Raw genomic sequence first — 21,582 nt, forward strand, 5'->3', positions numbered from 1 at the left:
ACAGGTCTGCAGGCAGCAGGGTGATGTGCTGAGCCATCATTCAGATGCACAGTCCACAGAGCTTTGAGAAATGCCGTCCTGCAGCACCTGAGACTGTGCTTGCACGTTTGCAGTGCCTCTAGAAGTGAGTCGGGCACGAGGGGTGGTGTTGATGCGGTTTCCCGTCGCAGTGCAGTCAAAGCTTTTACCTTCTTTCAGTCCCTGGTGAACACTAGCATGAGAACAGTGAATGAGGGTGGAGAAGCTGGACAGTTTGCTAGGGAAAGCAGAGTAGTGGATGGCTGCATTTCTGTGGCATTGCTGTCCTGTGTACGTATGGTTGTTATTTTTAAACCTATTAGAAGATTAAGGTGTGTAAAACCAAAATCTACAAGCCAGTTATTAGACTGAATTCACATTTAGTTTTCATGAGGTGTAAGGAAAAAAAAAGATGGTTGTAAAATGTTATATTGCTATATTTAATAAATTTTAAAAAGTTTATAGAAAGCATATTATAAAATACAACATATGAATTATTGTCAGGCTGAGCCTGGAAGCAGTTTTGCTGTGATGCTTTTTCTTTTTTTAATGGTGGTATTCTGCCAGTGGAAGGTACTGCTCAAATTTCACATGAAGTGCATCCTAACCTGCTCTGTTCGCTGGTGATAAAAGTATGCTGTGCTTGTTAGAGAACATAGCAGGAGTAATAATGCTGTTGTCTTTCTCACATATTTAATCTAAAAATTATGCTTTGTTTAAAGGAAATAAAAACTGTGCACTGAAACATTCTACCATTTGCTTCTGATGTGTGCCCCCCTCCCTTTGGGGTCTTGTCTATTTTATTGAATAAATTCCTAAATTAGACTTCTGAAAAGTTTTGGAAATGCAAAATTAACCCTTTCTTTACCATAAATTAAACACAGTCTTTGCAGTGAAGTAGAGATCTGGCTATTTTTTTTCTCTATCGGTGCTGTCAAAGACAAGACGGACCTTCTACGTGTGACAACTTAAACAGCAGCAGGCAGTTGTGAATTAGGAGTGGAATTACTTTTTTTTAAAAAGACTGTATTTTTGAATAAAGTCCATTGGAATTCTGACATACTGCTTTTAATGATTCCTATTTGTAAATTGTTAAAAGCTTTACAACAAAAGAGAAGTATTTAAATTCTTTAATGTGAAACAGACTAATGCACATAGAGGTGCATTGTGTGTGATGCCACACATTGATGGTAAGTTCAGAAATAGAACCCAAACACTGTCTACTGGGAAGCAGGATGTCTTAACTCTGGTTCTTATGAGTACAGGGGAACAAGGATATTCATAATATGTATTGTTAACAGTTGACGCAATCTGAACTATTCTTGCCCTGTCAGATACTCTGAAATAATAAATAAGCATGTCTGAGACAGGGCCAATACCTCAAAGTGAGAAATCCACACATTCTTTTATTGTCTTTCATTTTGTGCTGTAACCATTGTGCAGATCTGGACTGTATTATTGCATTTGGCTCATGTATGTTTTACTTTTGGCCATACAACTATGGCACACATAGCAGACTGGTGGGTGAGTGGATGAGTGGGTTTTGACAATTATGTTGTTTATGGCATAGTTAAAAACAGTGTAAGTGAATCTTAGATTTGCATCTCAGTATGGCTATATTTTGTAAAATAAGGTTTTATAGAAGTAGACAATCTGGACTTGTGAGGGAAGAAGTAGATAGAGGATGGAGCTGCGCTAGTCCTAAAATTGCTGCCGTGTGTTGCCTTGCTTTCTCCAAGGGCTGCTTTCACACCAGCCATTTGGGCCTACATCAGTGTGTCAAACACGCAGGAGATGTTTTAGAGCTGCTTGTGGCGTAGGAGTTCCTGGTGCCTTCTGACAGAAATGGACAACTGGGCATAATTTTTAGAGTATATTTAACCAAATTACATAATCCTGTCTTTCAGGTCTTTGGATTCATTATTACACATTGAACATTACACATTTAATAATGAAACACATTCATTATTATTTGAATAACTTACTGTATACACTCTCATCAGGATATCAAGGCTATAGAAAATATCTCTTATGGAGAAAGATTCCCTATGTAATATGAATCTTATAGCATTATTATTAGTCTTAGGTTCTTGGTTTGGTCATTTTCATGTTTGCCAAGGCCCTGGGGCCAGGTTTGATACCTACTATATTCCATATATGTTCAGTTACCAGTGTGATCAGTTTTCTGTTATTTCTGCTAGTAATTGTTTTAATCTCATCATTTGATAGATAGCTTGCTTGTCGAAAGCAAAACGCTTGTGTATGTTAGTAATTTTTTGTGATTAATTTTTTTATGAGAAAGAGACTAATTCATTCCTTGTGCTCCATCAACCCAACTGGTTTGGTTTATTAAATTATGATACCCATGACCTTGGAAAAGTAATAAAAATTTCAAATGCCCACTGCTGTTCTCCTGTGTCACTGTCCTAATGGGATAAATGACAGGAAGCAGAGAGAAATACGCTACATGGATAATTATAATTATTGTTTTTAAATTCTTGGTGTTATATTTAGTTCAGAAAACTTCATTTGTGTTTTGAGAAGCCAGGTTTTGTAACTCGGGTAACCTGAATTCTTTGCTTGGAACATTGGTTTTAATATTGACATTTATATTCATTTCTAAACCACATTTTGGTCCTTTTGCGGAAAGCAGAGAAATAAGGCTTCCTCAGAGCAACAATTAAAATGAGCAAGGTACAGAATCCCAATATATTTGTGGAGGTGTTGTAATAGCTATCTGTTGAGGAGTACTGTTTTACTTTGTCCTGAAAGATACTTTTTAATTGGTGTTTAAAGAGAGTAAGCCCTTGTTTCACAAACTGTGAATATTTGGAAACAGGGTAGATGGTTAAGAGGCGCGGTGAATAATAATGTGGCAGACAGCTAGTTAAATTCTGGTGAATTTAGCAGTTCTTTTGATGTAAGGACAACTTTTTTTTTTTTTAAGTACATTTTCATTATCAAGGAACTAGAAAACACAGAGAGAAGTCAGAGCAGAATTTGTGTGCACAATGGAGATACCCAAATATAACTTTACTTCCCTCCAAAATTATATGAGGAGTCCATTGAGCAGAATAATTGCATGCAGCACTGGCTCAGAAGAAAACAGTTGTCTCTTGTTTACCCCTTCACTGTGGCCTCATCTTTTCAGCTGCAATTAAAGAATGTGTTAAAATCAAGTGAAGTGCGTTACTGGAGGACACATGCGGAGACTTTCTTTCCTTAATCAAATACTACAGCTTAACAACAAAAAGATACATGCATAAAAGATTTTAGCATGACACTATTTCAAATCTTAACGTTTTAGTTTTTCCTGGTATACAAGCAGCAGACTTTCCACACCTTGTTTTTTTGTAATAGTGGTAGTGTAAAAGGTTAAGGAACATTTTCACCTAGAACTGTATGTTTCTGACGAACTCCCATGTTCCCATAGCAATTTTAGTAACCACACGCTGTTTTACTGGAAGAGTGACTTGAGGATATTGCCTGATTTCTCTCTACCTCCCATGGTAAACCTTCTGTTTGTTTTGTGAATTTAGTAGTCAGAGGTGCGTGATAAAACTTGCCATCTCTTACTTAATGACACTTCGCAGCCAGTAAGACTGCCAAACTGCTATACAACTTCCCTTTTTACTTCATCAAGCAACACAGAGGAGCGGATCACGACAATTATTTTCTATCCTAATGCCTCATATTGACTGAAACATTTCAGTCTAAAAATAGATAAGTACCATAAAATAAAAGGCTTAAATGGGGAAAGGGACGTCTTCACACCTGCAAATGGGTCTAAAGAGAGGAAAAAGTGCAGAAAGACCCAAGTCAAGAAAATCGAGCTTTTTCGAAGGAGTGAAGCATGAGTTGGAGAAGGGGGAGAAAAGGTTAAGCTATGCTTATCATTGTAGGTTATATTAGATATAAAATTTAGGTGGATTTTTCAGCAAAACCACACTAGAGGAACAAAGTGTTTCTGCTCTTTCTAGTGACAACAGTTAAATTGTAGTGACACGTAAAGAACCCGTGTGCTGTTTTGCAGAGAACATTACTGTCTCAAAAGTCCTTTAATAACTGGCTGACCGACCTGCATCTTTGATGCTTTAAGGGTAAGGGAGCAGTGGTCTGATACTCCTCCTCACATACTAAAATGACTTGCAATATAAATTGTTTTCTTGTGGTTATGGAGTTTGTGATTTCCCCTGTGTCTTCTGGTTTTCAAGAGTGGTAAATACAAAAAAAAGCAAACACGTTTCCTCCTTTCTCCCTGCTTTCTCTCCAACAACAAAAAAAAATTGAACCCCCGCCTATTCATATATAATAGTGTTTTGGCATGTAGTAGCCTATTAGTTAAAAGGCAAATAGAGTCAATGTTTGTATTACCCTAGTTCAGGGTTTTTTTTCTGCAAGCAGCAGATGAGACAAAATTTCAAGAAAAGGAGGTGAAGGGTGGATAGGGAAAGAGAAAATGTGCTCTGTGTGCAAAACATTGTATCCATGGAAAATGCTTCTGTGGCCTTGGGAGAAGCCTACAAGTCAGTAAGGCTAAAACTTGATCTCCACAGCGCACAGTTACGAATAGTTAGTACATCCATGGGTTCAAAAAGTGTGGTTTTTCTGTTGTGAGTGGTGTAGACCACGGTATATGGCTAAAAACTGTGGTGTCGGTGGTGTTAACTGAGCTTGTGTCTTACCGAGAACTTATTATTTTGCTTGTGAGTTCAGATTTCACTGGAAATTCAGCAATCTTTGAAATGATGTGTTTGCAGAAAAAAATTGTCGCTTAAATAGGCATACAATGTGACCCCACAAACTGTGGACAGCTTGGTGGGGGGAAGATAACCAGCTATTGTTTAAACTATTTTTACTTGCATTCAGGATAGATAGTTTGTAAAAGCAGAGGATAAATATGTAATGACTTTTTTTTTTTCTTTTGTCCTATAAGGAGAATAAGTTCTGGAGCTTTGTGCTTATACTTTTTCATTGGTCTTTCCCGTATTGCAAACAAAGAAAACCTGCGTTTCTTCTTAATTTACATACTGATGGAACCTCCAGCCAGCCGCCTTCAGTGTAAAATGGGGAGCATACAGATTATTTCTATAATATTGCCTGAAAATACTCCAGAGTGCACTTGAAAATTAGAGCTCTACAATTCTGATTGTTCCTGTCCTTCAGGCAAAGTGGGACAAAGGCAACAAAGGACATCTGACTCTTACAGAAAGTAATTGTGGATTATTGTCATGGATTTTCACTGTTCCTTTATTTGTGTTTTTGTTATTTTAACCTGCTTATCAGTTTAAATTTTGGTGATGATTTCTTAAGTGGTGTCTAGGTAGTCAGGTTCAGTTATGGCCATTTTGTAAAATAATGTTAACTTTGAAAATTTGACATTTTCTTGTCTGAGATTTCCTCCCTTGTTCTGGCTTCATAAATCTTGCCCTCAATGTCTGGCCATTTCAACTTATTTTTCCAACCCAGATCTGAAATATTGAAGACAGGAAATTGAAAATACTGAAATATTTGAATTGAAAATGCTGAAGCTGGGCTTTGTGTAGTAAGCTGAGCCATGATTTGATAAGTAATCAATTTCCCCGGTTCTACATTGAATTAGTCTAAGAGGAAGCAATTGCGAATTCCCCTCTGCTGTATTTTGGGATTCTCCTTGCATGATTTCCTATCAGGATCCACAGAGATCATGTCAGTGAGCAATTAGTTAAAATAATCAGTTAAGTAGACATAAATTCAGCTTCTGCATTAGCACTAACGAAACCGCAGACAAGCTGATTGTATACTCCTGCTGCAACAAGAAAAAGCAGGAAATTTTTTGTTGTGATTTTGAAGAAAATATTGAGTAGGTGCAAAAAATCTTTAATGTTATCTTACTGATAAAGACATTACTGATGCTGACTCCTTTCTGGTGGCAAATTCCATGATTACATGAAGCATATAGGTATGTCTATACCATGCGTGCTGACTGACCCAGTGATAATTAGTGCTGCGGTGGATACGGTGGAAGTCGACAATGACAGTGCAGAGCAAAAGCGAGCAAGATTTTTTAACAGAAAATGACCCACAAGGGTTCCGGTGTTAAAATACTGCATGATATTTGCATACCATATGACTTAATCCAGTAGCTTAGTTTTTTAGAGCTGCCAAATATTCAGTAGTGTTTTTAAGAAAACTTAAAAAAAAAAAACCAACCACCAAAACAAACAAGAATCAAACCCACCACCATTCTGGATTATTTTTATTTCCTTGCTTCAGGAGGTTAAAAAAAAAAAAATCATCAGTTACTCCCACTTCTGCACCAGGAAAGGAACCTATTTACACACTTACGTGGGGAGCCAATAATAAGGGTTGGCAGTGCTCCTTTAAAAGACACGCAGTACAGTCTGCCAATTGACTTGAGATATCAGATTGAAAATGTTAAGCTTTTTAAATAGGACTTTTATTATCCCATTATCTTGTTTCTTAATTAAACTCTAAATCAGGCGTTGTTTTAATTACCACTAGAGGTTTAAAAAAAAGAAGCATAAGCTGATACCGTCTTAACATTGCAGTGGTAGTCCACAGATCCGGTGGCACCAAGGCCAGGTTGTAGAACCCCATTCATTATTGAACACCAACTTTTTAGGTCTTAAGACATTATAAAAACTCTTGCAATTTCGTTCACCATAAACTTCAAATGTGTCCATTGTGCTTGTTTTAGAAGTGTCTTGGCTTTAATTAACTCAGCCTGCAGGAGGAAGTAATTGTGAGGTAAGAGGAATAAGCATACTAATGGTTCCTCACAGTTGCCAAATTTTACTGTGAGTACTAAAACTTGCATTCATATAAACTCACAGAATAAAATAGTCATGAAGCAAAGCTTAAAAATGAAGGCAACATGTTTGTCTTCATGTTGCGATATGATTGACTCAGTCTCTCTTAGGAATTTGTTACGCTGAGCTCGATGTACTTCATGTTTTTACAAGATATAAATAAGTTTTCTTTCACAATTTGCTGGAATATTGGAGCATAGAATTACTTTTTTAAAAAAACCAAAATCCTGAAGAGTAATTGAATATTGAGGACTAAGGTACCATTTGCATCTGTGGCCTTTTACTTCTCTTTGGGTTTGGAGACGTTTCCGAAGAACGTCACCGTGTCAGAGAATCCTGGAACGTTTTTCCCTAATTTGAGATTTGTGCATGTAGCAAGTTTACCTTGCGATGCTTGCAGCATACAACTCAATGTGAGTGGACGTGTTTTCGGAGACCAATGCAACACTTGCATGAAGTGCTTGTAGCGCTGCAGGACTCAGTATTTTTAACATGAATTTTTCAATTTGCCTTTTTCTCCCAGGTTTCATGCGAGAATCTTAGGTTTCATTTCTTCTAAAGAGGAGTGAACTCCTTCTGAACTGAGACCTAAGTGCCTCTCCTTGTTGTCCAAAAGGACAGCCTTCACCATGGTTACCAGATAGAAATATGAGAACTTGTGTACTTGTTCACAGTGTTTCTTTTGAATGCCAACATCCACGTTGCTGCTACTGGATTATTCATAAGGAGTAATTCTTTATTGGAAAATACTGAATCTTTTCTTGTATGAAGAGAATGGCGGGTAAAAAAAAAATGGTAAAATTCAGGTTAGGATTTATTCCAGCTTCTAAAAAATTGAGTCTTTAAGATCAGAGATGTTTGCATGTTGTTTCTGATTTGCTTCAAGAAAGAAAGAGGTTATTAGAATGTGTTTATAAAGTATGTTAATAAATGTTTGATGATTTGAGCATTGTGGTGTCTGGAAGTTGGATAAAATACTTTCTGAAACATAGCTGCACAGCTACTCAGGTGTTCTTTTGTGCAGGTTCAGCACAGGTTGATATAACTTTTATTTTTATTTACATTTTGAAGTGATCATATTTTAAAGCGCAAGTAATCTACTCATGAAAAATCTGTTTCACTGGCATAATGTATTCTTCTTAAAAGAAATATGTTTCTTGTAATCTGTCAAGACGGTTTTGAAAAAATAGCCTCCAACCCCTTTCATTGAAAAACAAATTAAAAAATCACTCAGTATTAGTAATTTTTTAAAAAGAGAAAACAAACAAAAGCTTAAAAATGCAAATGTTTGTGCCAAAGTAAGGATGCATGGGACATGTAGGCTTCATAATCCAACAAGCATCCGTGCTCCGGTTTCTTTTACGTATTAGAATTTCTTCAGCTTTCTTGTATTTTGTGTTTAATTACGTTTAATCCTGTGAAGTGTGAAACTATGGTTTAGGTCTTTGGGACTTCACAGATACTGTAAGTTTGAACTGCTCATGGGGAGTACTGAACAATACATAAAACTGCATGTACAACCCGTTCACTTCAGTGCGGCTAATTATTTGCAGATACAGGGGGTAGTTTTAGACTGGAGATCTGGTATTCACACTTGCACCTTTGTGCAGTAGAGAAGTGTCTGCTGTTTCATTAATGCTTGTTTCAGCCAGGCATTTGTTCTCCTTGTTTGAGCCATTACTGTCACTACCCTACAGGTGGTAACGCAGTAGAAAATGAACTTTATCATCTAGAGCCACTAAATATAGGAAGGAGAGAATGGCACATTTAAAATGCTCCTGTTTAAAATACATTCAGCACAATTAAAAGTTGGTTTCTAATCAAAGTGTAAGGCTTCAGCGCACAGAAAATAAAACTGTCTCTACAAAAAAGGCAATACATGAAGCAAAGCCACTTTCAGGCGGGTTTATCAACATACCTAAGCTTCTTATCTCGGTGTCCGCCTTTCACAAACGTGTACAGTTGTGGCCTACTTACTTCTTCCAATTACTATAACAATTTTCTAAATGCCCGTAAGCATTGGTGCTATATGAAAAAAAATTTATTCTCCCACAGTGCGCCCAGTTGAAATGCAGTTATTGGTTCATCACCTTTTTCCTATTGTAGCATCTTCTACAGTGTTTGAACTTAATTAGTTTCAGAACTCTGTTTTAAAAGAACACAGCTGTATTTCATGTCCATTGAAGCTTCTACATTGCTTTGAAGTTTTCACAGTATCTGAAGGGTGGGAAGGAAGCCCTTCATGAAGTTTTGCAACAAAAATAAATTATTAAAAATATTTTAAAAGCTCAATAATGACAGGGGAAAGGGTGGTTTTGCTGGTCGTTTCAGTTTCATGTGTGATTTTTAGGATTATACCTTTGACTTCCACAATACTCTTATTAACAGTGAATAATAAAATATTTTTCTCAAATACAGCAAGGACATCCAGTATTCAATACAACACTGATTTTAATTTTAGTTTTATAATGTTCTTATTGCGCATCTTATTCTAGCTCAACTTCCTTATTAATGATGTATTTGTTGGTATTTAATTCCATACCATATTTTTTGTAGGAAATTTACCAGCAGCTTAAACATACTTTTGGATTTAGGATTTTTGTTTGTTTGTTTGTTTGTTTTGGGGGGTTTTTTTGGTGCGTTCTTTTTTTTTTTTCATCTAAGGAGCAGGTTGGTGCTCCTAGTCAAATTTCTTGACTTCCAAGTTAAATGTCATATTAAGTGTAAGCAGGGAAGGTCATTATGGTGTTTATGTTTTCAAAAGGAAGAATTGTCTGAGGGAAGCCTTTCTTAATAGCATCCAGAAAGCAGGGGATATTAAATGTATTTGGTTTGTATTGTTGTTTGTATTGTGCAATATACCTTTGAGCTGAGGTATTTGTTATCAAACAGCTGTAATCTCCATCAAGGGTTATGATTTAGGATTACTCGTCTGGATGCTGTTTGCAACACACTGTTCGTCTCCATTCTCTGCTATCTCAAAAGTGTCCTACAAGTCTTTACATCAGAGGGACAATCCTGGTCTGGCATTGTAGGATGCATCACACTGTCCAGTCGGCTGCCTCATCCCAGTGAAGTTGCCTTACTGGTGCTTCCTGTGGTTCAGGTGATGCCCTGGAGGCTTCCTCTGGCTAGTTGTTTTCTGAGATTTGAGCCAGTGCTGTTTGCAGCAGCTTTCCTGCTACTAGGATGAGTTTTCTTCCTTTTATATTCCATCTGGAGGAGGAGAAGTATTACAAAGGAGGAACAGCATTAATGTATGTTTTATGTCAGGCTAAATATTGTACCATTATCTTCATAGTAATTGAGACTTGAGCCTTACCACAGGTAGTCATCATGTTGGTCTTGCAGAAAAAGGATGTTAAGAATTTTTTCTGTTTGTGTGGTGTGCTGAAGTTATTGAAAGATTCCTTTGGGTAGAATAGCAGCAGAGCATGGCACTTCGCTGTGCATTTCTACTGCTTGTAACAAGCTACCATGTTATCTGTGCCATAGCTTCATCTGAAAGTAATGTATTTTACTTAAGCTGAGTATTGAAGTGGTATACATAACATGGTATGTGATCAGGGACCTACAGGAAGGCTTTGAAACTTGAAAATTACAGAGGGGATGTATGCTGTAGACAGTTTCTCAAAACTTCTTGCTGGTGTGCTTCAAATCTGGGTTTTGAACAGCACAAATTACATCTAGAAGAGAGAACAGAAAAGGCAATCTGTTGGAGTTGGGAGGCTGTCATCTTGGGATGCAGATACTTATTTTTAGGGAACTAATCTGAGATTGTGCTTTACATAGCCGCCAGTAGTTGGTGGATATTAACAACTTTGACGCTGTTAATATATACTGTGATCAGATAAAGCTGTCCTGTGGTTATGTTGCGTAGTTCTCATGTTACTGAGAAATGGAGGCATGTGGAAGAAACTGGCAGAGGGTGGACCTCACTCCTGATACTCTGCAGATCCATACTGTGATTTAAATCATTGTAAATGCGTAGTTGGATTTCCGCAGGGCAGAGACCCAGATAGCCTGTGTTTTTAACCTTGTGGTTCTTTTTCTTGTGTAAATACTAATTTTAAAAGGTGTGTTCTCTTATATTAGTATCTTTACATTTTCTATCCACGTTCTTCGAATTTAAGGAAAGACCTACGCAAAGAATTATTGGATTTTTCAATGTCACATTTGCTTTAGAAGTTTGCTATATTATTTCAGCCATTTTCCTCAATCTTCTTTTTTCAAAAAATGTGACATTAAAATAAAAAAACTTTTCTTGATCTGTTTCAAAACTAAGGAGCAAACCCTGCATTGGGAAAATAACATGCTGTCTTTTTGTAACTCTTACACCAACAAGAATGTCTTCCCTGGGTCAGCAGCAGGAGGAAAAATTACAGTGAAACAGAAAAACAGTGATGTTATTGTTTTTTAAAGGTAAAGTAGCGATTTTTAGGAAAAAACCCATATTCATTTAAATTGTCATTATATCTTTTTCATTTGTTGTCATGGAATCCATCATAATGTTAATTACTGAATCAAGTAAATTCAGAAATCATATAATTCTCGTTAAATGAGTGATTTTTAGAGAACCACTGAAAATATTACTGCCTACTGAGATTATCGTAAACTTTCATAGAATCATAGAACAACTTGGGTTTGAAGGAACCTTTAAAGGCCATCTAGTCCACCTTCTCCTGCAATGATCAGGGATGTCTTCAACTAGATCAGGTTCCTCAGAGCCCCATCCAGCCTGACCTTGAATGTTTCCAGGGGTGGGGCATCTACCTGGGCAACCTGTTCCAGGTTAGATGACTAAGTATGTTTAAGCAGAGAATGCTATTTATACTGCAAGGACGAATCACACAGTGAAAGGTCATTGCCAAAGGCACCTGGTGTGCCAGTTATAGGTAAAGGGCTGCATGCCTGCCGGGTTGAAAAGGAATCCAGCATGTATGCTGCTCAGTCTAATTATAACGTTACAGATGGCCATTACATAAGGAATGCCTCCAAATCAATATCATCCATGCAGAGAGACTTCTAAGTATACCTGATCCTGAAAGAGCAGCAGCTCACTGTTTCTCTCTAGGAATGTAACTCTTGAAGCAGCAAGGTGCACTTTCCCTTCCAAGTTACCTTTTCTGTCATACCAACTCGTATTTACAGTTGACTTTCTCTCCCTGATCACAGTGCCACCCTCCTTAATATGTGTTTCTTTTTTTACTGGATGCATGCATTAGGCTGGACTATATATTAGATGGAGATAGTTACATTTTATTAAAAATGAATGACATATGACCTGCTTAGGATCTTTTCATTAGATGTAAGAGTTTAGCTGAAAGGGAGTAAACCTAGCTAGCGAGAGAATAACATAGAGAAGCCATAATTGCCCAAGCCAAATTTGGCTTCAGGTGCCTACAAAAACTGGCCCTGAGTTCTCAGTAACAGCAGTAATGAGGATCAGTGTGTTAGCACAGTATCTGCAAGTGCAAGCTCTAGCGAACTGGAAGGAAAAGTACTTCCTAACTGTTCGTATGATCAATACAACAGTGTCTGAAACTTGGGGGGGGGGGAAATCACATAATTTAAGTGAAGTTTAGGACTAATACAGGATTAGACATTAAATATATCTATCTGGTTTCATACTGAATGAAAATGCCTCCCCACCCCTAGAGCTCATCACCTTTCCTGCCATTGACAGTACCTAAAGAGAGGCTTGTGGTTGTATCAGTGGTCCATATAGTTCACATTTTTAACTAAGCAAGCACTTCTGTGTGAGAATCGTGAAGGGTCTGAACACCAGGGATTTTGGATGTGCCTACACGTCTGCTGTGCTGGATGCACATTCATAATCTAGCCAGATTTATGTGAATAACTAGTGTGCTAGATATTTGGGGTCACTGCCAAGGAAGGCCATTGCTAGCCTGCTCTGGATTTACGGCTGTTCTATAACATATGGCTTTTCATAGCATAATGCCCTTCCTTAGGATAACGTGCAACTTTTGGGTAGGACAAGCAGTGTTTTGAAAGTCCACTACCCAATGTTTGCTAAAACTGTAGGTTTATATAAGTATTACAGGTGTAATATATAGACTAAATAGGAAAGATTTAGATATGAGATGAATTGCAGCAGCGCCTATCAAGCTGTTGTCTTGTCTTTGTAATTGTTCAGGTGCATGATTTTAGCTGGTTCTAATTAGTGGTGAAAAGTTACTATGCAGATTGAAGAGAATTTACTCTATTGAGGTGTAACTACTTTAAAGCACCCGTATTTATTGATTTATCTGGAAATTGGAACGTTATTTTTAAAATGGATTAGCTTTTTAACATTTAAATACTAAAATTTATTATTGGTATGATACCAGTTTTGTGTTGGTATTTAATGACATAGTACATGACAATGTTTCTTTAAAGATTTAAAAAATCATGTAAATTGCCCAGGATGCTGGGAGCTTGCTCATATCAAGTAGTATGGTTAGAGTGGTTGACTAGTTGATTTAGTTTGTTCTACAGTACAACATGGAACAGATGTTTATTACCAGCTTTCTGTGGGATTACAATATAGGGATGGGGAGAAAGAGCTAGAATTGGCAGACTGGTTAATTATGCAGAACAGCATGATCTATAAAGTTGCTGTCTGGTGCTGTTGTATTTGGCATGTATTGCAGACGTTAAAAATACTCTGGGGTTTTGTTTAAGGGAGAGCCTGACAAAACTGCTTCTACCCCTTTAGGTACACTAGTGGTTATGTCAGAAAAGGTGAGTGTTTTAGCCTTGGGGCTAGAGTCCCTAAGCTGAGGAGTAGCTCAGAGTGAGGAGGTTTTACAGGGAAGTGCATGCAAATAGTCTTGTGCTTCTGCACTATACGTAGGAAAAGAGAAAATGTGGAAGCAACGACAGTCAAAAAAATGGCATCTGAGCTTGGATTATGGGTAAGGACAGGCCTGTAGAAAAGAGGACTGCTGAGATCTTCTGGCCTTCAACAACAGTAGTATTGTGTGTAACCATACAAAAATGCCTCTCGCTCCTGTGAAGTTTCTTGCCTCTATTACTGCTGGTAAAAACTGTTCAGAATACTGTTCATCTGATGACAAGAACTTCCAGTTCCCAGCTCTGCTTGTTAATATCCATTTCTTATGTGCCAGTGCTGTCTGTAGCTTTAGAGATTTTCTCCTTCCCTTTTCTTGCCTCCCTGATTCGTTTATAGAGAGCACTCTCATTGCCTCTCAGCCTTCATTTTACTAGGCTAATTAAACAGGCTATGTTAGTATGCTCTTTGTACTCTCCTCTCCTTGCTTCCCAGGTTATTCTCATAGCTTTTCTCTGCACATACTTCAAGTTAAATCATGTTTTTTTTTAAGACAGGTGACCAGAAATGTTCGCAGGGTTCCAGTTGAGATCTTACCAGTTCCTTATAAAATGGCTTTAATACATCCCTATCTCCACTGAAAATTCCTCCCCTGGTACAGCTACATTGCAATTGCTTTTTTTGCAGCTGTATCTCTCTGACAGTTTGTATTCATCCTGATTGATTAATACATCCAACTAATTCTCCTCCTCTGTTATTTCTAGCTGATGATCCTCTAGCTTACAGTAGAAATTCTTCCTGTTCCCAGAGTGCCTGACCTTGACTTTGTGCTATTGGATTTTGTCATTACTATCACTTTGGTCCTCGAAGGCTATTCTTGCAATACAATGTTCTGATCTTCCTCTGTATTGATAGTAGTTCCAATTTATATTTTTTTTAACTGACATCAAGTGTCATTATTGTGATCCAGTTTTTTTGTTCTGTTTTTGCTATAAGGTTGGTTCTCAGAATGGTTTGTAAGGAACTCCACTCTTAATTTTATTCTAGTCCAATAGTTTCCTTCCACTTTGTAGTCTCACTTGTTCTTAGTAAAGCACTTGCTGTCTTGCATTCAGTTTATCTTTTTGTGTCTTAATTACAACTGTCCATACAATTTGGTATTGTAGGACTTATTAAAGTACCTATTTTTAAGACATTCATTTCAGTGATCTAAAATTTTAGTTACTTGCACAATAGGAGGTTAACGTGGACTGTCTGCTTCTGGATGTGACCATATCTAAATCCAGCCTTTTCTGTTCGGGTGAGAATCTGTTCATTAAAACACAACATGACTTGATGAAAATGCCAAATGAAGAAAATTAGGTTCTTCAGTGTCAAAAGAATAGTCTCTCTAAATTTCATATGAACTTTCTGAATATAAAATATGCTTTTTATAAGCCTGTCTAGGCCTTTCCATAAGGCTTTTATTTATAAGACTGTCTAGGCCTAATTTTCAAAAATGTATTAGGCAAGTAATTGGGAACACTGGTGATACTTTATCTTTGGATTCTAAAAATTAATGTATAGACTCACAACTACATTGAGTTCTGCTTGATGCTTGCTGCATGCTGTGAGAAAGACAAGATTTTATAAAAGTTTTTGTGAGATACTAAGTTTTCCTCTTTACGATGAAAAAGAATGTCAAAGATATTGCAAAAAATTCCAGTGATATTCCTCTAACAGGCCAGCCATGGGATTACAGAACATCTTAATGAAATACAATATTCAAGCCTGTTTTTCTTGCACAGAAACATACTCTGCAAATCTGTTGGAAAAGATCTGTAGTGGTGCATGCCTTCCTTAACCAACATCATTGTTAGACATAAATCGTACCTGTGTCAATCTTGCTAGCCTTCATCTTGATAGTACCTGACTGTCTCTTTTGTATTTAAAAATAGAAATGACAGTCTCTCCCCCTCTGCCTTTTTAGCTTGATTAGTTCATAGTTGGAAGTGTGAGACACTTGAGGGAAAAGCTAAATTGAAGGGTTGAGGCTCCCGTTCTGAATGTTAAGATCCATTGTTCTTCTTCCAGGAGCAATCGCTGCTGTCTTTTGTTAAAGTCATGTGAAAGTCTTCGTTTCAGTGCTTTTTACTGCTTGGCAGTTTCCCTGGTGCAGAGGAGTGTAGCTGTTGTGGTGACAGAGCAGTGAGCAGTGGGGAGGCAAGTGACCCTTCCAGTAGGCTGTGCTGGGTCCTTGGAGATGCTTAGGGTTGTGCTCAGAACACAGCAAAACTTACACCAGAGCAATGGGGAGTGACCTTCCTGCCATTTAGGCTTTCTAGGCTCAATTATATGCGAACTGGATTTTTGTTAATGTGCTCAAATTTGGTTTTTACCACAATGATTTAAATAATTCAAGGTGGAGGTCAGGCGTATGTGCTACAGTATGTTTTTGCTGTATCATGGGTAAGGATGGAGTGAAAGGTTGCTGGTTATAGAGGGCTGTGAGTGATTTTCTCCTGTTTCTATCTTAGTGTTTAGTGGCACTAAACACCATTGACAATGTGTGATGTTAAGCAGCAGTGAAGAACACTTTATTTGCTTTGGAGAATGTAGATGCATATATGAAACAAACATTTCAGTGATTATAGAACAGAAACTGGTGGGATGGGAGTTGTGCTAACTAAGAAGACTCAGATTTTGTTAGAACTGGGTATTATTTAAGGGGAAAAGAAGTAGGACGACTTAGGGGTGTGAAAATACCTCTTCTTTCCATATACTGTATTGATCCTATCCAAAGAAAAAAAGTATGTGCTTTATCCTTTCTCATGATTCCTCACTCTTATTTTTTAACGCTGGAAATAATACTTCTAATTACTCTCTGTCTGACTCTGGTCAACCTTATTATAATTTCTTCACTTGATGTAATTAATGTTTTTTTTTCATGATTCCATAATTTTTTTGTGGAGGAAGAGCGCTATGATTTAACATGATAATATTAGTAGCAGCTTATGATCAAAGAGAAGAACAGATAATCTGTTGATAAACTTATGCATAAACCTCATTAATTTTTTGAATTTTCTGTATTGCAAAAAAGGTATGCAGGGTTTTGTACTTTTTAGTAGCTAAAGCTATTTGAAAAGATGTATTTTCACCTTGATACCATCAGAGGGGTGCAAATGCCATATGGTGAACTTAAGGTCTTTGTGGAGCTTGAGGGCATAGTGGGAAGTGTTTAAAAACAAGACAGTTCAGAGAGAGAAACACTAAAAAAAAGCGTATGTATCACTCCAAGCTATGTATATAAATACAACCTATGTATGTTCCTCCCCTCCCTTAAGCAAATATGCTATTTTCTTGTGGCATCAGAGGGTCTTTAAGTAGCTGTGTATCCCTGCACCTCTCTATTGAGACTTCTTCTACTCAGTCGGGGCAGGCTGTGATGCTTCAGTGCTGCATTAACAATTATGAAATACAGCCCAAAGAGGCAGAAGATAAAAGAAGAGAACTTGTATGTTTTCTCATGGGAGATAGGACCCAGAGCACAATAGGGAAGGCATTACAGTGATGCCAAACAAACTTCTGGGGTATTCAAGCTCAATTTAACCTCCACTAAGTAACCCTGCTTTTGTGAAAATACTCTCAAAGTATAGCAGGGAGTGAGCCTGGCCAACCATATCTTCAGACAAGTTTGGTTTAGACACTGGAATTGAATGTTAATAGATTAATTTGGAAATCTACTCAACCTGAAATTTCATTTAATAGAAAAATGCAGAACTGTAGTTTGACTTAGGCTGAAAATATTTATTTTTATAAACTTTTGCAGATGCTGCACCTTAATAACCCTCTCAAAGTGTTATAGCTAAGCCTTGTATATCTAGGTTTCAGATGGTCATAGATATTTAAGTAGTAGTGCAGTCCTGCGTTACAGAAATTGCCCCTGTGTTGTCAGAAACATGAAACAAAAAAAAGGAGTTTCTTGAAGCGATGTTATCAGTGAATTGTTTCTGTCTTTTATAGGCATAGAGAGTCTTTGTTTTAGTATTTCAGAAGCACTGGAAGTTGATGCACAAAGTTGTAAATATGGAGTTCTTTTTTGGGTTTTCTTGTTTGTTTGTTTGGGGTGTGTTTTTTTAAGCTGAGAAACTTGACATCTGTCTCTGTCTCTTTATTTTTTTTCCACCTGAAAAGCCAGCAATTACATTAGGCCTAGTCGTCCGAAGATCTCTTACATTATTTTTAAGAGATTGTTTTCTTTTTTGTTGTGATGTGCTTGAAGGTGATTATTTTTTATTATTATTATTTATATATGCTTGACCAATGAGAGCTTAGTTTATCCCATTTGGTAGCTACCATTGTTTGCAATGAAGGAACAGAGTTGACTGTATATCCCTTTTTAATACAGTATCATCTTGAATCCTGACAAGTTAGACCTAGATCATAACATGAAACCCCGGAGGATCGTCGGTAATGAAGAAAAAAGGAAATTAAAGTAAGAAAGCTCAGGAGTACAGAAGGTGGGTGCATAGAGGATAGGGCTATCTCATGACTGGGAGGGAAAAGGATGTGTCAGAACTGCAAGATTTACTTCTCATCAAACCCCATATGGTTTGGAAGAACCCAACTCAATGGGTAGCTTGCAAAATTCAGGGAGTTAGTTTGGACATGTAAGGAATGTGAGAGGTATTTTAATTCCTCTGAAAACTTGAGGTTATAGAACACAACTAACTTCTTAGAGTTACTGCTGTGAGAAATTAATACTGTTGTAACTCAGAAGAGGCAGCCAGTTATGTTTTTCTGTGACATGAAGGAGTGGTCAGAAAACCTAAGTGCTATCACTCTTCGCGTAGCTAGGGAGGATTGACTTATGTTTCTGTCTAAACATATACAGATAGCAGAGCAGAGCATTGAAAATATTGGTCATCATAACTATATTAATAAAATCCGCCAAATAAATCTGTACAGTGTATACTTACATTTTTATTCCTCATTGGGCACGTCCCAGGATCAGTACTGTCCTTGATCTAATTTTTCAGTCATCCTTGTAGTTGCTATCTAGTATATTCTTCTCATAAATATTTGGTATAGAGAAATACATTTCAATGAAATTGCTGAAATATAGCATTTAAAGTTAGGAGACTTACAAATAGGTTATAATTGTAAGTTTGTATGTTTTTGAATTAATCTGAGTTTAATTTACTGTAAATCTAATATGCAGATAAAAGAAATGTCCACTTCCACAAAAGAGTTAATAAGAATCAGTCTAACCGCAATGTATTCATTTTTAGATAATTATTATAGGTATACTTTGTGTATGCATTCTGGGCTGACCATATGGCTCGAGTATTCATTAGTACTTTAGATATTTAAACACTTCATATTTGTAGACAGTCTTAAACATTCCTATATAAACATCCTCTTTGTAAATGTAGACGGGAAAAAAAAGACTAGCTTCCAAGTTGCTCACTAAATTATTGAAATTAATCTAGTTATGCTGATCTACTTGCTGATCTTGCAATGTCCTGTAAAGTTCGTGTCATGACTACTGTCTGCCATTCTGTTGCTGCTGCTAGCGGTGATGTAATTTCATCTTTCTGTCACGGAATCAGATGCAACTACTTATTTTAATTGAGTTCATTGCTTGGTATAGCTGGAAAGAGCTCCTAGTTTGATTGCAGGGAAGTACGTACTTTTTAAGGTTTTATTTTAATTCACTAATTTGAAAGTTCATGTTTTAGTTAACTTGAGGCCTGAATTATTGCGAGTCAAATTACACTGATGTGGTATGTTTTTTCATGCAGCAGTTAGAAGGTCATGTCTTATTACTCATGATTTCCTGAAGCTAGAAGTACTGCTCCAGTCTTATTTTTCCTTGCTGTTGTCCTTTATTGAAGTATTCTTTTAAAAAAATCTACCCGAAAGGTTTGTTTTAAACCTTCAAGACTTTAAAAACTACTTCCAACTTTAAAAGTTGTCTCTGTGTAATTCATGAATAAGACAAGTATCTTTATGCATTGCCTGTATGTGACATTGGAAGAAGAGAAACAAATTTTTTTATGGCTATCGGTTAATTTTGTTTCCTTTTTTTTTTTTTTTTTTAAATTCTGAGTACAACAGTGTTGATAAATTATCTTTTGGAAAGCACCAGCAGCTTTTTTTTGTTAATTGCATCTCTAGATGTGTAGCTTTCCAGTCAAGACAGAGTCTAGGTTCAAGGATAATAGACTGGTTATCAACAGAAGATGTGACTGGCCTGAACGTGAAAGAGACTTATTTTAAATGAATGAATGTAAACTAATTTGTCCTGTATTTTGTGGTCTCATCTGTGACATTTGTTACAGGATTATTCATAGTTATTTTAACTTGTTAGCAAATGTTTCAATAACCTGATTGCTGATGTGTAGGATTCCCCACTACCATCGGTTTTTTGGTTCAGAAAAACAGACTTCTGTTTTGCAATATTGGATTTCTTTACTCCTTTCCCCTCACTCACAATAAAAATACAGGAGTAGTACAAGTTAGTCTTCATAATCCAGATTCATCATTATTTGCAAACCTACAGGAACCAGACAATATGCTGGGGCAAAATCACTTACAAAACTCAAGCTACTTTTTCGCCATGCTGATTTGATCGTTTATAAATGTCAGCAAGACAAAGGAAAAAGTAAAATGCCACATGTAAGATGCACATATATAAGAAACTGCTATAGGTAATAGTGACTGCATTTTTTTCGCTGTAGATGCTCAACCTTGAGAGTCAACGCACTCGTTTGAAGGAAGATTCAGCTGTCATTTCAATGAATATCTAATTGTGGATTGATGGGGGAGCAGTCTGTAGAATAGATGCATGTTTAATAAATGATCCTGAATTAATTACTTGTATAGCATTATTGAGCTTAAGGCTACAGATTCAGGCACAGAAATCAGAGGACGTGTCTGCTTATAACTATCATCATCCTACTTTCTTTGACTACAGGACAATGTGCTGTTTTTTTCATAGCACGTCTCTTTTGTTGTAGAAGCTGTATAGTGAGTGAGGCAAAAGGTAGCAGGAAGAGAAATAACAGTCTCGTGACAAAGAAATTAGGATGTTCCTTGAGCATTCTTTGAAAAAGCTAAATAATTTTTGCCAAAAATTATTTAAGTAAATTTAAAAGCAAAGTCTGAGGCAGACACCTGCATGCAATATTTTAGCCCAAGTATTGCTGTTCTTTTTAGCAGTGTTGCCATGAGGTGGTGCAGAGTGTATGGAGACATGAGGTGTAGGTAGCTTGAATGTACAGTACAAGGTCTTATAGGAAATTTATTTATTTATTTATTTCAAAGGTCAGGAGATCTAAATCAAATTTTAGCAAACTACCAATACCTTGTAAGTTTATTAAGTTGTATGTAAGACCATAAATTTTAGGTAGAAAGAAAGTGTGTTATGTTTCTCTTGAGTTTACAGTGCGATCTATGTATATGTCACTGCCCATTCTGTGTTAGTTAATATCCGAATACATCTACTATAAGAATTTTATTTGTATAGATGTCACTAATTGGTTACTCAGAACTTCAGAAAATCAAACTACCTTCTCTGTCTGTCTCTAAAAATATATATTCAGATTTTTAAGTACAGCTCTTGCCTTTTTGGAAACTATTCTTTTTAATATGTTTTTTTTTTGTTTACACCTTTCTCACCCATAAAATAAAATCTGCAATGAACATAATTTCTAGATAATAAATATGTTTCTAGAATGACCAAATCCTGAGGTAAATGGTAGGGAAATATGAAAAGTGACATCATCATTCTCTGTTCTCAGTGCAAACGCCAGCAAGCATCCTTCCCGTAACTGTTACTCACTTGAACCTTGTATACATCCCAGGGAAAAAGCTTTCTGGAAGAACTTATTGGCTGCTTCTCTAAGTTTTACTGTAATTTGACCAAATATGCAGTTTAGAGAGAGAAGCTCTTAACTTGTTGGGGACAATGCATCA

General features: G+C 36.8%; 1 protein-coding gene across 4 annotated transcripts in view; it reads left to right on the plus strand.

Annotated features, from left to right (window-relative positions):
• The window catches only part of COMMD10 (COMM domain containing 10), a 122,784-nt gene that overhangs the window by 43,825 nt on the left and 57,377 nt on the right, over positions 1 to 21,582 (plus strand). Inside the window, exon 6 of one of the 4 annotated variants that reach the window (XM_054184913.1) lies at positions 5 to 415. The exons of the other annotated variants lie outside the window; for them this stretch is intronic. Coding sequence (XP_054040888.1) covers positions 5 to 67 — 63 coding nt within the window. The 3' untranslated portion in view covers positions 68 to 415. Of the gene's footprint in view, positions 1 to 4; positions 416 to 21,582 lie in introns of those variants that run through there. 4 annotated transcript variants of the gene reach the window in all.

This window comes from Rissa tridactyla, chromosome Z, assembly GCF_028500815.1.
Source record: "Rissa tridactyla isolate bRisTri1 chromosome Z, bRisTri1.patW.cur.20221130, whole genome shotgun sequence".
Taxonomy (NCBI): domain Eukaryota; kingdom Metazoa; phylum Chordata; class Aves; order Charadriiformes; family Laridae; genus Rissa; species Rissa tridactyla.